We start from the raw sequence: 12,098 nt of genomic DNA on the forward strand, positions 1-12,098 counted from the left end.
AAATTAAATGAAGCGGGAATAAAAAGTTATCATTGTCGACTTCATAGGAGCTTTGACATGTTCAAGGGAGCACCTTTTATTCTTGTTGGTTAATACAGGAAACCACGTATGCGAGGGCGGGGGGGATCTCCTCCTCGTGTGCGAGACAGAGACGATGAAGGGCAGACTCGCATGCCTAGACACCCAAGCCTATTTGCATCAGGTGATGAGCATGTGGACTGTTTTGCCTCGAGCGGATAATCATAGCAAGTCAGTGTGACATTAATGTGTATCTTAGCAGGAATGCATGTTTATCCTGTTTGTCCTAACACGCCGCCATCGGGGGAATCTGCCTCGCACTTGGGAGACATGATGATGGGCGGCAGATTAACTCGTTCTCGAGATTCTCGGATTCACGAACCAAACTGCTTAGGTCCAAACTACGTTTTTAATGTGTGTTGTAACACGGAAAGTTGCAAATTGGGGACCGCCTGCAGCAGACCGCAACAATTACTTTTAACACAAGAGCGGGAGAAGTGGTGTTTATGTTGTTGATTTCCACGCCGCAGTCATGGCTTGGTACAACCTCCTAAGCCAGGAGATTGCCGCCTTCCCATTTTGTGACGGCGCTGTTTATTCAGAACCGCGACACAGGCTTTTGCAGGCAGCGCAAAAGGGGCTTAAGGATTTAAAAGTACCCTTTGGCCTTTGACGTCATCCACCTTGGCCACCTTGGTGGTGAATAACTTTCAAAATCAAATGGATGACACGAAACTTAATTGCAGAGGTCAAACAGTCACACAGAATCTTTCCATCCTGCGGCCAAAGGTCACATTACTGCATTTATTTCTTCAATATTTTGCGGACTTCATAGAAGCACCAAAGTCCTCACAGTGTTTCTGTCTTTCGTCTAGTACACCCTGTGACTTCTACCAGCTGACGCAACAGAGTTCATTTCGTGCTTGGCTGCACCTGCCCTGTTATCACTCCCAACGTGTCCTGAGCTTGCCTTAGTTGTCCCAAGCGTCACATGGTGCGTCTCTCATCAATGAAAACCACGACCAGCCTCATCTTCTCTTGGGACATGCGCGTCAATGTGACCTCATTTTCTCTCCGCACTCAGCTCGTCGTCCTGAATGTGTGATTTGAAAATATATTAATTTCTGCTGATGTGGCAGGACTCGGGGAGCGCTTGCTTCAACGATGCGTTATTAGTGTGCTCAAATGTGAGGGGGAATGCCGTGCGCTGCCAGCGACTTGTGACTCGATCCTCTCATAATAACCTCAAATTGTCTTTTGGCTTCTGAAAGTTTAGGTTTGGAAAATCTTCTTTTGGACATTCTTTCTCTTGCTCAAGCAGTGATGAGTTGTGATGTTTGAAAACACTGATGGGAACACGTCAGGAGCAATTTACAGGGGTTGCAAACGATCATTCATTCATCAATTAATTTCGGAAAAAACGAGGGAGCGATAATCGAACCGAACTGTATTCCCACATAATGTAGTGGCAACTATTTGACCACTAGATGGCAGTGCAGTTGGCAGGCTGATAAATGTTGATGTTTTGCTAGCAGTTGGGGAAAGAAATGCACCTTTTTAGGGGTGTAATAGAAGTTTAAGACCATACTTCAACCCTTGATATTGTGCTTAGACTGACAACCGGCTGTCTCGACTTCAAGTTTCTGCTGCTCCAGACTAAAAGTATCGAGAAAACAAAGTACATACTGTAATACCCCTGCAGCCGTTCCCCAATGTACCATACAAGCCTTGCACTCGTGTGAATAAGTTGTCAGACTTGCTTTCACTTCTTACGGCATGATCCTTTTATGTTGTCATGGCGACGGTACCCTGCTGGACTGCTTGGTCCTCTCATTACTGTATGTGGCTCCCCTGTGCATACTTCACTAAAGGAGGGGACCGATCGCAGTATCCATGGCTGATTTAGCTTTGTTATCATACTCGGAAAGGGGCGAGCTGTTTCTGTTGGACTCGCTGCGAGATGATGATCTTGCAAGCTAGTTAGTGGATCATAGCACTTGACTCTGATGTGCTCGCAACCTCTTGGGGGCCTAATCATACCCAGATTTTAAACGGAGTGCATGGACAGCCGCCCCTGTGGAATATATAGTCCGTGTTTGGCTGTGCTAGTTTGCTGTGTACATGCACATGTTGCACAGCTGTGAAATATGACGGTGTCAGACTTGGCCTTTTCCCAAGGCAAAAGGGCAAAGTCTCTCATCACAGCGGCCGAGCGAGGAGTGTGTGTTTGTGTGAATGCCACTGTGACCGTCCTTATTTACATGGCGCGCGCTGCTTGATACCTGATACGCAGAGATGTCGCCGCTTTTATCTGCTCCTGGGCTGACAATGTGACAAAAGTGCCCTCCTCACTCACTACACGTGTGTGTTTGTGTGTGTCCTTGTGGGTTTGCCATTAAGCTAATACTCCCACCCGGAACACATGAGTCATCCAAGCCCCCCTGATGGAGAAATGTGTTGAAATAGGATGATGGCCCGAGAAACAATATTTACAGATGCTTTCTCTGCAAAATGACGCCACTTGGTCAATTTAAAGCAATTTGACTTCAGTGCTGAGATGCTCCAGAGTCCATTAGAGACTTAGTCCCGAATGAATAGAGATTTAGAAGCTAAAAAAGGAAGGAAAACACACCCAAGTCTGTGCTTTTTTGGACAAACTTTACCTCATCTTACAGTTTCCTGTAAGATGAGGTAAACTGAAGGAATGAGTGATACACGCTTTGAGGAGAGGCACTCGGTCGATGAAGCTATCGGGCCAATAATAGATCAGACATAATTGTCTGGCCTTCTGAGTCATCATCACTCTGCAAGTGCACTCCCATCTTGTTTGGACACTGTGGTTAATGGACCTTCTACTTCTGGCCATGGCCTCATCTGTCTCTGCATCTCCCTTCCTGTGTTTTCTGTGTGCTTTTATCTCTGCTTATTGTCACGCTGGACATAAATGGGGAGGGTTCAGGGTCAAGGTCACAAGTGAGCTGGAGCCCATCCCAGCCGGCAAAAGGTTGGGTGGCGCACTTCCTGCCTGTTTGGAGGCGGAAGACGAGGAAAACAGACACGCATGCACATGGCAATATATTGAGGCCGGCAAAACTGTCAAGTTAATTTATGGTGTGGTTTAATTAGTTTCTTTATTATCGTCACAGGCCTCGTGCCCACAAGACCCTTTTTTTTCTGAAGGAGAAATCTTGTCACATTTTAATCTCGGGAGATCTCGTAAAGTAGTGGTTGGTATACACTATCCAAACCACATGCTAAACTTCTCCATCTCTTTGTCTTCCATCAGGGTTGTGCCAGTGGTAGTGCCTCTCCTCCTCCTGCTCCTCTTCTTCATCCTCATCATCCTGTGTTGGACCGCCAGCATCCCGACGTGCTGCCAAGCCCAGTAAAGATGGGCCGGAGGCTGGACCTGTCCGGTCTGACGGACGACGAGGCTGAACATGTCCTGAAAGTCGTCCAGCGGGACATGAAGCTGAGAAAGAAGGAGGAGGAGCGGCTGAGGTAAGAATACGATACTTTACCGTGGAGATCAAACTTGGATACGACTTGGAAAGCTGTGCAGTATCCGTGGAATTCATGTATGAACCGCAGCTCCTCAGTGCCGGCGGCACTCATGCAGCCCTCATGCGCTCAAGGGTGTCTTGGTACTCACTTGTGTCGGGAGGAGGAAGTAGAAGAAGCAGGAGAACAAAGAAAATCTTTTTGCCTCACCTGAATCAACATAAGGCTCACTGAGATGTTGATTCTGGTCTTCCAGCTTTTGTAGGAGATCCTTTAACATCCTTTATCCTAATGATCGTCATGACAGTCGAACGGTAAAAAAACAGAAATGCGGCCAATGTTGGTGGGTGTTTCTCCTGTGATGTTAATTTTCACTTCCATGGTGGTGGCTTTCCTTTTCCTTTGCGCATCTCCCACCAGAAGAGCCTGCCTTACGCTTGGGAGACGTAATGAAGCGCAAAATTGAATTAATAAGCTACGTTACTACGTTATTAGGTCGAGGCATATGCTCGATTCTTGTCGCGTGCGGCGCGTATTCATCTGCTGAACGTGCTGCACTTCTCCAGTGAGCCGAGTGTTTACGGACCAAAATTACGTTTTTAAATAATTTATGGGAGTGTTTGTAAACACAAAATGCCGTGGAACTAGAGGACCACCTGTGCTAGTTTATCTAGTACAGTAATCCCTCGCCACTTTGCTGTTGGAATTTCACAGCATTTAATAAATCATGCTGTTTTGTGGTTGAATGCGGCCCATTGTTCGTAAAAAATATGCATATTTAAGCACATTTTTGGAAATCTTTTATGCATTTTCAATCAGAAAAATGGCTAAGTGAACTAAAATACAAATATAAGGCATTCAGAAGATGCATTCAAAGACGTTGTGAAGATATGTAGTATTCTACACGGGTCACTAGGTGTCAGTGATGTTACCGTAATGTTCACTGAGACACACAAGCACCAGACTTCATCTCACAACAGGTTACAAGCTAAAGCTCAACTCTGAACCCCTGGCCTCACTTCCTGTCCGCTCCCCACTCAGCTCCCCTAGAACTGGAACACATTTACAGCAACACATACAAGCACAAGTCTTATTGATGTTCTATATATCGTATTCCTCTTATTATGTCTACTCTATTGGCTAATACGAGTGTAAAAGGGGGTGTTATATCGTGTCTAGAGGGCCGTAATAATGTTAAAAACTGTATTTAGAAGGTTGTAAACAGGTTTTCTATGCTCAAACTACGAAAGGAATCCTACTTCGCGGAAATTCACATATCACAGTCGGGTCTGGAACCAATTATTAACTGCGATAAACAAGGGATTACTGTAGATTCAAGTTTAATTTTCACAGTATTGTATAAGATATACTATAATAATTGAATGCAAGGGGTGCAGTTTTGCAGGTTTTTGTTGGTTGCACCACTGTCCGTTGCTGTCTTGGCGTGTGCAGAGCTGTTGTTGCTATCCTTCACTCTCAATCTCCTCTCCCGATGACAGGCCGAATTCAGAGGGGGGTTCAGCTTTGACAGACCCCCCTCCCTCCCTGTAGGGCTTCTGCGCATTTGACTGTGTCTACGTGCGACGTCTCAGCAGCTCTGTGGGGGAGGCTTCGCATTAAAAAGGCTATACTTGCGCGTCCAAAGCATAATTGGCAGTTTTCAAGTTTGGTTAGAGCCTGTAATTTTCCTAAAGTCAAATATGTTCCCTTGACTACCAACCAGACCCCAGCATCAGATAATCCCTTTTGGAAATTTGATGTCTTTTTCTTCAGATTTGGACGGGGATGTTCAATTCAGTTTTTTCAGAGGAGGCCAAATCACAAAGTGCTAAAAACACAACGCAACAGAGGAACCACAAAGAAGCGGCCGCTGCTTAAACCTTAACTCGTCTTCCCAGAACCAGATTCAAAGTAAAGATGGCGTTCTGCGAAATTACCGGGCTGTAAATGTACTGTACTCTTGCCACGCTGTCGCGATTGATCCGAAAAAACAGTTCTCGGACCTCCTCAGCAAACTGCTGGACACACGTTTCACCTGAAACCTGAAAATCTGTCTTTTGAAAAGGCAACCAACTAAAGCTAGTTGACGGCTGCCGTCGGTGTGTGCGTGAGTGTTTCAGCAGGTAAGCTCGCTCCCTCTGGGTCTTCTCTTCTCCTTGCATGGCTGGTATTTGCTTTTCTTGCCTGAATAAAGTCAGCCCTGCAGCGTTGTCAATTACCCAGTTGAAGTATTCATGGAAAAGTAAATAAGCCTCCGCCGGCGCTTTACTGTAATGCTCCTTTTTATTTCCCCCACGCTGCATTAGAAGAAATGACACACTTCGCTTATGCTAGCCCTCGCTTTAATGAATATGTCCTGTAAATAACGTATCTTGCAAGATGACAACATGACAGCCACTGCCTGAGAGTGAGCGTCGAATGAATAATTTATAACTGCTAAAGCATTGTCACAATTACAACTGCACCTACCAGGCAGCAGCCCATGATTGATGCAGCGAGTTGATTGACAAAGTACAGCCATCCCTCGTTTATCGCGGTTAATTGGCTCCAGACCCAACCGTGAATGGAACATGTTCGTACTTAGAGCATATAAAACCTGTTAACGACCTTCTAAATATGGTTTTTACCATTATTAGAGCCCTGTAGACATGAAATAACACCCCATAGTCACCTTTACACTTGTATTACCCAATCTAGTAGACATAAAAGAAAATAAGGACATAATGTACTCATCTGGAAAGTTCCTTATTGTTGTTCTTTTTCTTTTCCTCTTCTGTACAGTACAGTCTCATCAGTGTAACATTACTGGCACCTAGTGCCCGGTGTAGAATACTACATATCATCACAAGTCTTTGAATGCGTCTTCTGAATGCCTTATATTTGCATTTTATTACATTTAGCCATTTTTATGCTTGAACATTTTTAATTTAGGCCCAAAATATATAATATTTACCTAAATATGCATGTTTTTTTTTTTTTTTTTTACTAATAATAGGCCGTATTCAACCACAAAACAGCATTTATTAACTTTAAATCCGAATGAAATCCGAAGCTCAAAGTGACAAAGGATTACTGTACTCTGTTTTCATGGGTAAAAAAAACCAAACAAACCAGGAAGCACGTGCAAGACATATGTTGCAAGTCAAAGTTACTATCTGCTTGAAGGGAGATGACTTGTTGCCATGGTTACCATTCACCGATGTTTAGCTGCCCTTTCTTGCTATTTCTAGGCGTCCTCTGATTTACTCCTTTGCACTGATTATGGCCATTATGGCCCCTGGAGCGCTCGCCACTTGAATGTAAATATAGGTTGTTGGGGGGGATATAGCAGGGTTATGTTACCTTATTACCATGACTGATGCTTAAAAAACAATCGACGACGGCTGTTGAAAGGGTGGGAAATGCCTCTAATGGGCACATGCTTCAGGCACACCCTCCCACCCCAGCCTAAGAAGTTATTTATTTCACCAATTAGTTTTTACTAACATATCATTTGCTTTCCTGTGGATGTGTTTCCTGTTTCGGCTGTTGATTGTATTTTTTTAACGTGATCTTTGCTCACTAGTTCTAATCGCCTGCGCCGCCAAAGCGTGCGGGTGTCATTCTGCCAATTAGAGAGCACGAGCAGCTCAACCCCTGGCCTTGGCCGTCTCAGCCATCCACTTGGAGAGGCTCATTATGGAACAGCAGGAGGCTTGGCGAGGGGGGGCAGGCGTGGGACTGCTTAGCAAACAGCTCTCCCGGAGGGCTGTGGGAGCTACTGACTGGGAGATCATTATCGATAGAAATAGTGGCGAAGGTGCCAGGAGCTCCAGCTGTCTTCATTGTTAGCGAGGTTCCACTCGGAAGGCAAATTTGTCGTCCTTAAGCCCGCTCCAAAAGTTATTTTAGTTGTCACAACTGTATCCTTTCCATCCAAGAAAGTAGTTTTGCTGTCATCGTCTTTATCTTCTGTTGGATTTTCAAGCTTCAAATCACCCGAAAAGGTTATTTTAAACCACCGACGGCAGGAGTGGCCGAACTTCTTCCACCGAGAGCGGCATATAGGAAAATTGAAGGAAGCTGGGGTCCACTTTCATACATTTTGTACATGAAATCCAACGTAGGTCAGTACAGTAGGTTCTTACTGCTTGCGGGGGTAATGATCTGGTGAAAAATTGCAATTGAGACGCCCGTAAAAATGTATATTTTTGACACACAGCATGCTTGACACACAACAGTTGCACATGTCCAAAAGGAGTAGGAAGAAGCAAAGCTTATTTCGTCTGTTGTAGAGAAATATTGTTATTAAATGGGGAGGGTTGTTAACGTTATGCATTATTTTAGCGGTTTGAAAATTTACTAAATCAGTGAATTTTAATATCAGTGATTTTTAAAAATAAGGGATTTGTATGTTCCCTATATGCGGCTTTATGAATTATCCTCACTGATCTTTTTTGCAGTACATTTCGCGAGTGAAGATAGAATATTGAAGTATTTCTCGCCACCTTATGTTGTATATTTTTGATGTGAGATTTGTTCATCTATTATGATCCACAGAAATGTATTTTCATTCACCCTTTCAATGTCCACTCTGTCTATTTGTATTTGGTCGTACGTGTCATTTTTCTGCTAATACCAAATAGCATTATTTTAGTTTTACTTAAGTTCAAGGATAATCTGTTTTTATCAAACCATCTTTTTAACATGGCCATTTCATCGGTGACTTTTTAAATTAGCTCTTGTGTGCTTTCCCCGGAACAAAAGGCAGCAGTATCATCCGCAAGTAATACCATCTTGAAGTCTCGTCACTTTACAGTCATTGATATACAGATTGAACAGTTTTGGTCCCAATGTTGACCCCTGGGGTACTCCACACGTAATATTTAAAATTGCAGATGTGTGTTCTCGTAGCTTAACACATTGTTTCTTTAACTAGGTAGCTTTTAACCCAATTCAAAACTAATCCTCTGATTCCGTACCTTTCTAACTTTGTTGTTAGGATGTCATGATTAAATGTAGTGAAGGTTTTTGTAAGATCCATAAATACTGCAGGTGCAGTATTGTCTGGTCTATAGTGTTAGCAATTTCCTCCATGATTTCAATCAGTCCTATGGAGGTTGAAATGTTAGCTCTAGCAGTAAAAGTGACTACAGTACAGTGTTTATAGTGTGTAGCGAAGGCTAGCTACCGTGAGATTACCCAACATGCCTTGCGGGTTGTAGATGTGGGTATAGGCTTGCATAAACAGTCGTCCCACACCACTTTGCGGTGTGAATTTTGCGGCTTCACTTTATCATGATTTTTCAAAATAAATAAATTAATACATTATTGCTGGTTTGTGGTTGACTACGGCCTATTATTAGTAAAAATATATGCCTATTTAAGCAAATTGTACATATTCTAAATACTAAATAAAGCATTTTCAAGCATAAAAATGACTAAACGAAAATACAAATACAAGGCATTTGTGTTCAACAACATATGTAGTATTCTACACTGGTCACTAGGAGTCAGTAATGTTACATTGATGAGACAATAGCCACTGCAGGAAGTCGGCTGTCCAGAAAAAAAGACAACAATAAACTCTCCCAATGCTAACGTGTGAGTCTGTTATGTCTTATTTATCTCTAATATGCTGGATTGTCTCTTATTATATCATGTAAAGTGTAAAGGCGACTATAGGGGTGTTATTTCATGTGTAGAGGGCTCTAATGTTACAAACTGTGTTGAGAAGGTCTGTGCTCGGACTACAAAAATATTCGACTTATAAATAAGGAATCCTACCTCGTGGAATTTCACGGTCGGGTCTGAAACCAGGTAACTGTGATACACGAGGTATTACTGTATGTTTATGCGCAAGAGTTCTTTGTTCTGTCTTAAAATAGCAAGTTTTCAGGCCATATTGTAAGATGCGTGTTAACGTAGCAACGCACACGCACGCACACACACGCCATCTTGCACTGACTTCACGTGGTTACGCCGTGTGTATGCTGTAAAAAAACACACCCATTTGATTCTATTTCTAAATGAATGACCAACTTAACGTGAATGAGCTGTGTTTGCGGCTAAAAAAACCCTAAAACAAATTAAAAATAAATTGGAAAAAATAAAACAAAACATATAAATAATAATAATATTTATATAATAATTATAAATAATAATAACAATAAATGCATAAAAAATACATAAAAATTTTTAAAAATATTGAGGAAAAAAAACAAAAACAAATTGTAATTATTTAACATAAATTATTTAATATAAATTTGCAAATTTGTGTGCAGCCACTGTACATGCCTAACTATCTGAACAAAACATCAGCAAATTAGTGTGATAGCTAATAAAATATCCCATTCATAATAATCTCATTAATAATAATAAACAATGCGAAATGTTTTTTTCAATAAATGATAAGCGAGTATTATTATTTTTAAGTACAAAATATTTAGAAAGTGCTGTTGAGTCTTTTGGCTTTTTGCAGACATTGAAGTGTTTATTATCAGTTCAGCACAGCTTTAAAACACACTTCTTGTTTATTGCATGCATGCAAAAACAAATATAATGTGGAGCCGAGTAAAATTAGAACATTTTTACGGATGCTTGTTGCCGGAATCCAAGCATCTGTTGCTGACTTTATTGTCCAACTAACCTGTTGTCCGGTGCATTTGATTTGGCATATGTTTCAAAACCCCACGGAGGTCATTTGAATCCCATTCATTCATTTGGGTCATACATGACTCATGCGTCTCAGGGTTTTTCGATCATTTAGCTGGACTGGAAGCAGATAAGCAGAACGAATCAGGCCAGGGAAGAATTAAGAGGTGAATGTCACTGTGTCTGGAACAAAGCTGACCTTCACTTGCTTCATTGTTATCCCTGGAGGCTATGCAAATGCCTTCTTTGCGCTGTGAAAACTTCCACAAGATCCCAGCTCTAATTTAAAAGCACCAAGGGGGCTGCATTTGCAGCATTAGCGTAATTCATCACCGTGGTTAAGGTGTTGATCCTGTGCTAGAATCCCAGGCGCGCATTCACGTGAAACTCTCCAAAGCTGCAGAGACGTGAGCGTTTAACCATGCTAACGCTCTTATAGAGCAGCTAATCTGCTCCCCTCCCACCTACAGTATGTACGCTAGATCCCGTGTACTTTCAGTGTTGTCCAAGCTGGGTTGGTTACGGTCGGGTTGCAGTTGTGAGCTCCTGCCTGCACTAATCTATTGGTGGGGATTAGCTGCTGCTCTGTTATTGGTGCGGGTTATTGGTCTGAGTCATGTTGATGTAGCTTGGGACGTCATCACGAGCGTGTGTGTACGTGTGTGTGTGCGTGCGTGTGTGCGTGCGTTGGAAGGACATCCGTTAGAGCCCTTTTTCTAAAGTGGCGGGGTAATTTTGTGAGTCATAATTAGATTTAATGGATACACATTAGGTGTTTTAGGACTTCCGCTTGTACATCATGTGCCGTGTTCCTGCCTTCACAATCACTGGACGTTTCATTAGGTACCCCCCCCAATCTACACCAGTGGTTCTCAACTGGTTTGACTGCGGCACCCGCTGTCACTCATTAATGGCAGGTGGCGACCCAGATTGTGGACATTTTTCAATTCAAGTTTCTCAAATTTAATTGACAAAAAATAAAATAAATAAAACAAAATACAGGAAAACGCTAAAAAATAAAAACATCAAGTCATGCAATGAAATGAAATATATATCATCACATTACTTATTATAATATATCATCATATATTATAAACGATCATATAATTAACATAAATAGCGTGTAGGTAAGAGTAGCTACTGTGAGGTTACCCAGCATACCTTGTGGGTTACCGGATATAGTTTTGCACGTCTGCTGGTGTGCAAGCGTTATTTTGCATAGTCCGTGTAGTGTGCTTACTTGGTGTGTTCTATTTGCGTTGACTTCTGTTGGTTCTGCAATACTCTAATGCAGTATTGTAGTAATAATAACATAACATACAGTATCCAATAATATACAAAATAACATATAAAGTAATAAAATCATAAAAATATTATAATAATATAAAATTGTCATTATTTATAATAATATAATCATAGTATATTATAAATTGTCATATAAATAATATAATGTATATGTATATATATATATATATATATATATATATATAAAATATAAAAAATAAAAACAAAATAATATATAAAATAAAATCTAATAATATCAAATATTACATATTATTATTATTATAATATATACATATATATTTTGTCATATTATTATTTATTCTAATATATCATTGTATATTATAAATTGTCATATAAACAATATAAATAGTGTGTAGGCAAGAGTAGCTACTGCACGGTTACCTAGCATACCTTGCGGGTTGTTTCCGATTTGTTCGCACCACGAGTTAGATAAGCGTTTGTGTTGCTGTTGGTGGAGAGAGAGTCTTTGGCTCATCGCTTTCAGACGAAGCGCACGTCTTTAAAGCAGGCTGATGTTTGATTCGGACCATTTCCCGTGCAACTCGAGCTCGCCACAGTACAGTGTACTGACACATTTAGTTTGCCTCCTCTGTGAGTGTTGTCGCCACCTGAAGGAGTGTTCGTAGACGAACACCCTGCTG

The 12,098-nt window shown here is 41.6% G+C and overlaps 1 protein-coding gene across 3 annotated transcripts in view; it reads left to right on the forward strand.

Annotated features, from left to right (window-relative positions):
- The window catches only part of myripb (myosin VIIA and Rab interacting protein b), a 106,015-nt gene that overhangs the window by 3,288 nt on the left and 90,629 nt on the right, over positions 1–12,098 (forward strand). For 2 of the 3 annotated variants that reach the window (XM_054765238.1, XM_054765240.1), the window contains exon 2: positions 3,305–3,519. In XM_054765238.1, coding sequence (XP_054621213.1) covers positions 3,410–3,519 — 110 coding nt within the window. In that variant the 5' untranslated portion in view covers positions 3,305–3,409. Of the gene's footprint in view, positions 1–3,297; positions 3,520–12,098 lie in introns of those variants that run through there. The other variant, XM_054765239.1, reaches the window with a different exon arrangement.

The sequence above is a fragment of the Dunckerocampus dactyliophorus genome, chromosome 21, assembly GCF_027744805.1.
Source record: "Dunckerocampus dactyliophorus isolate RoL2022-P2 chromosome 21, RoL_Ddac_1.1, whole genome shotgun sequence".
Classification (NCBI taxonomy): Eukaryota; Metazoa; Chordata; class Actinopteri; order Syngnathiformes; family Syngnathidae; genus Dunckerocampus; species Dunckerocampus dactyliophorus.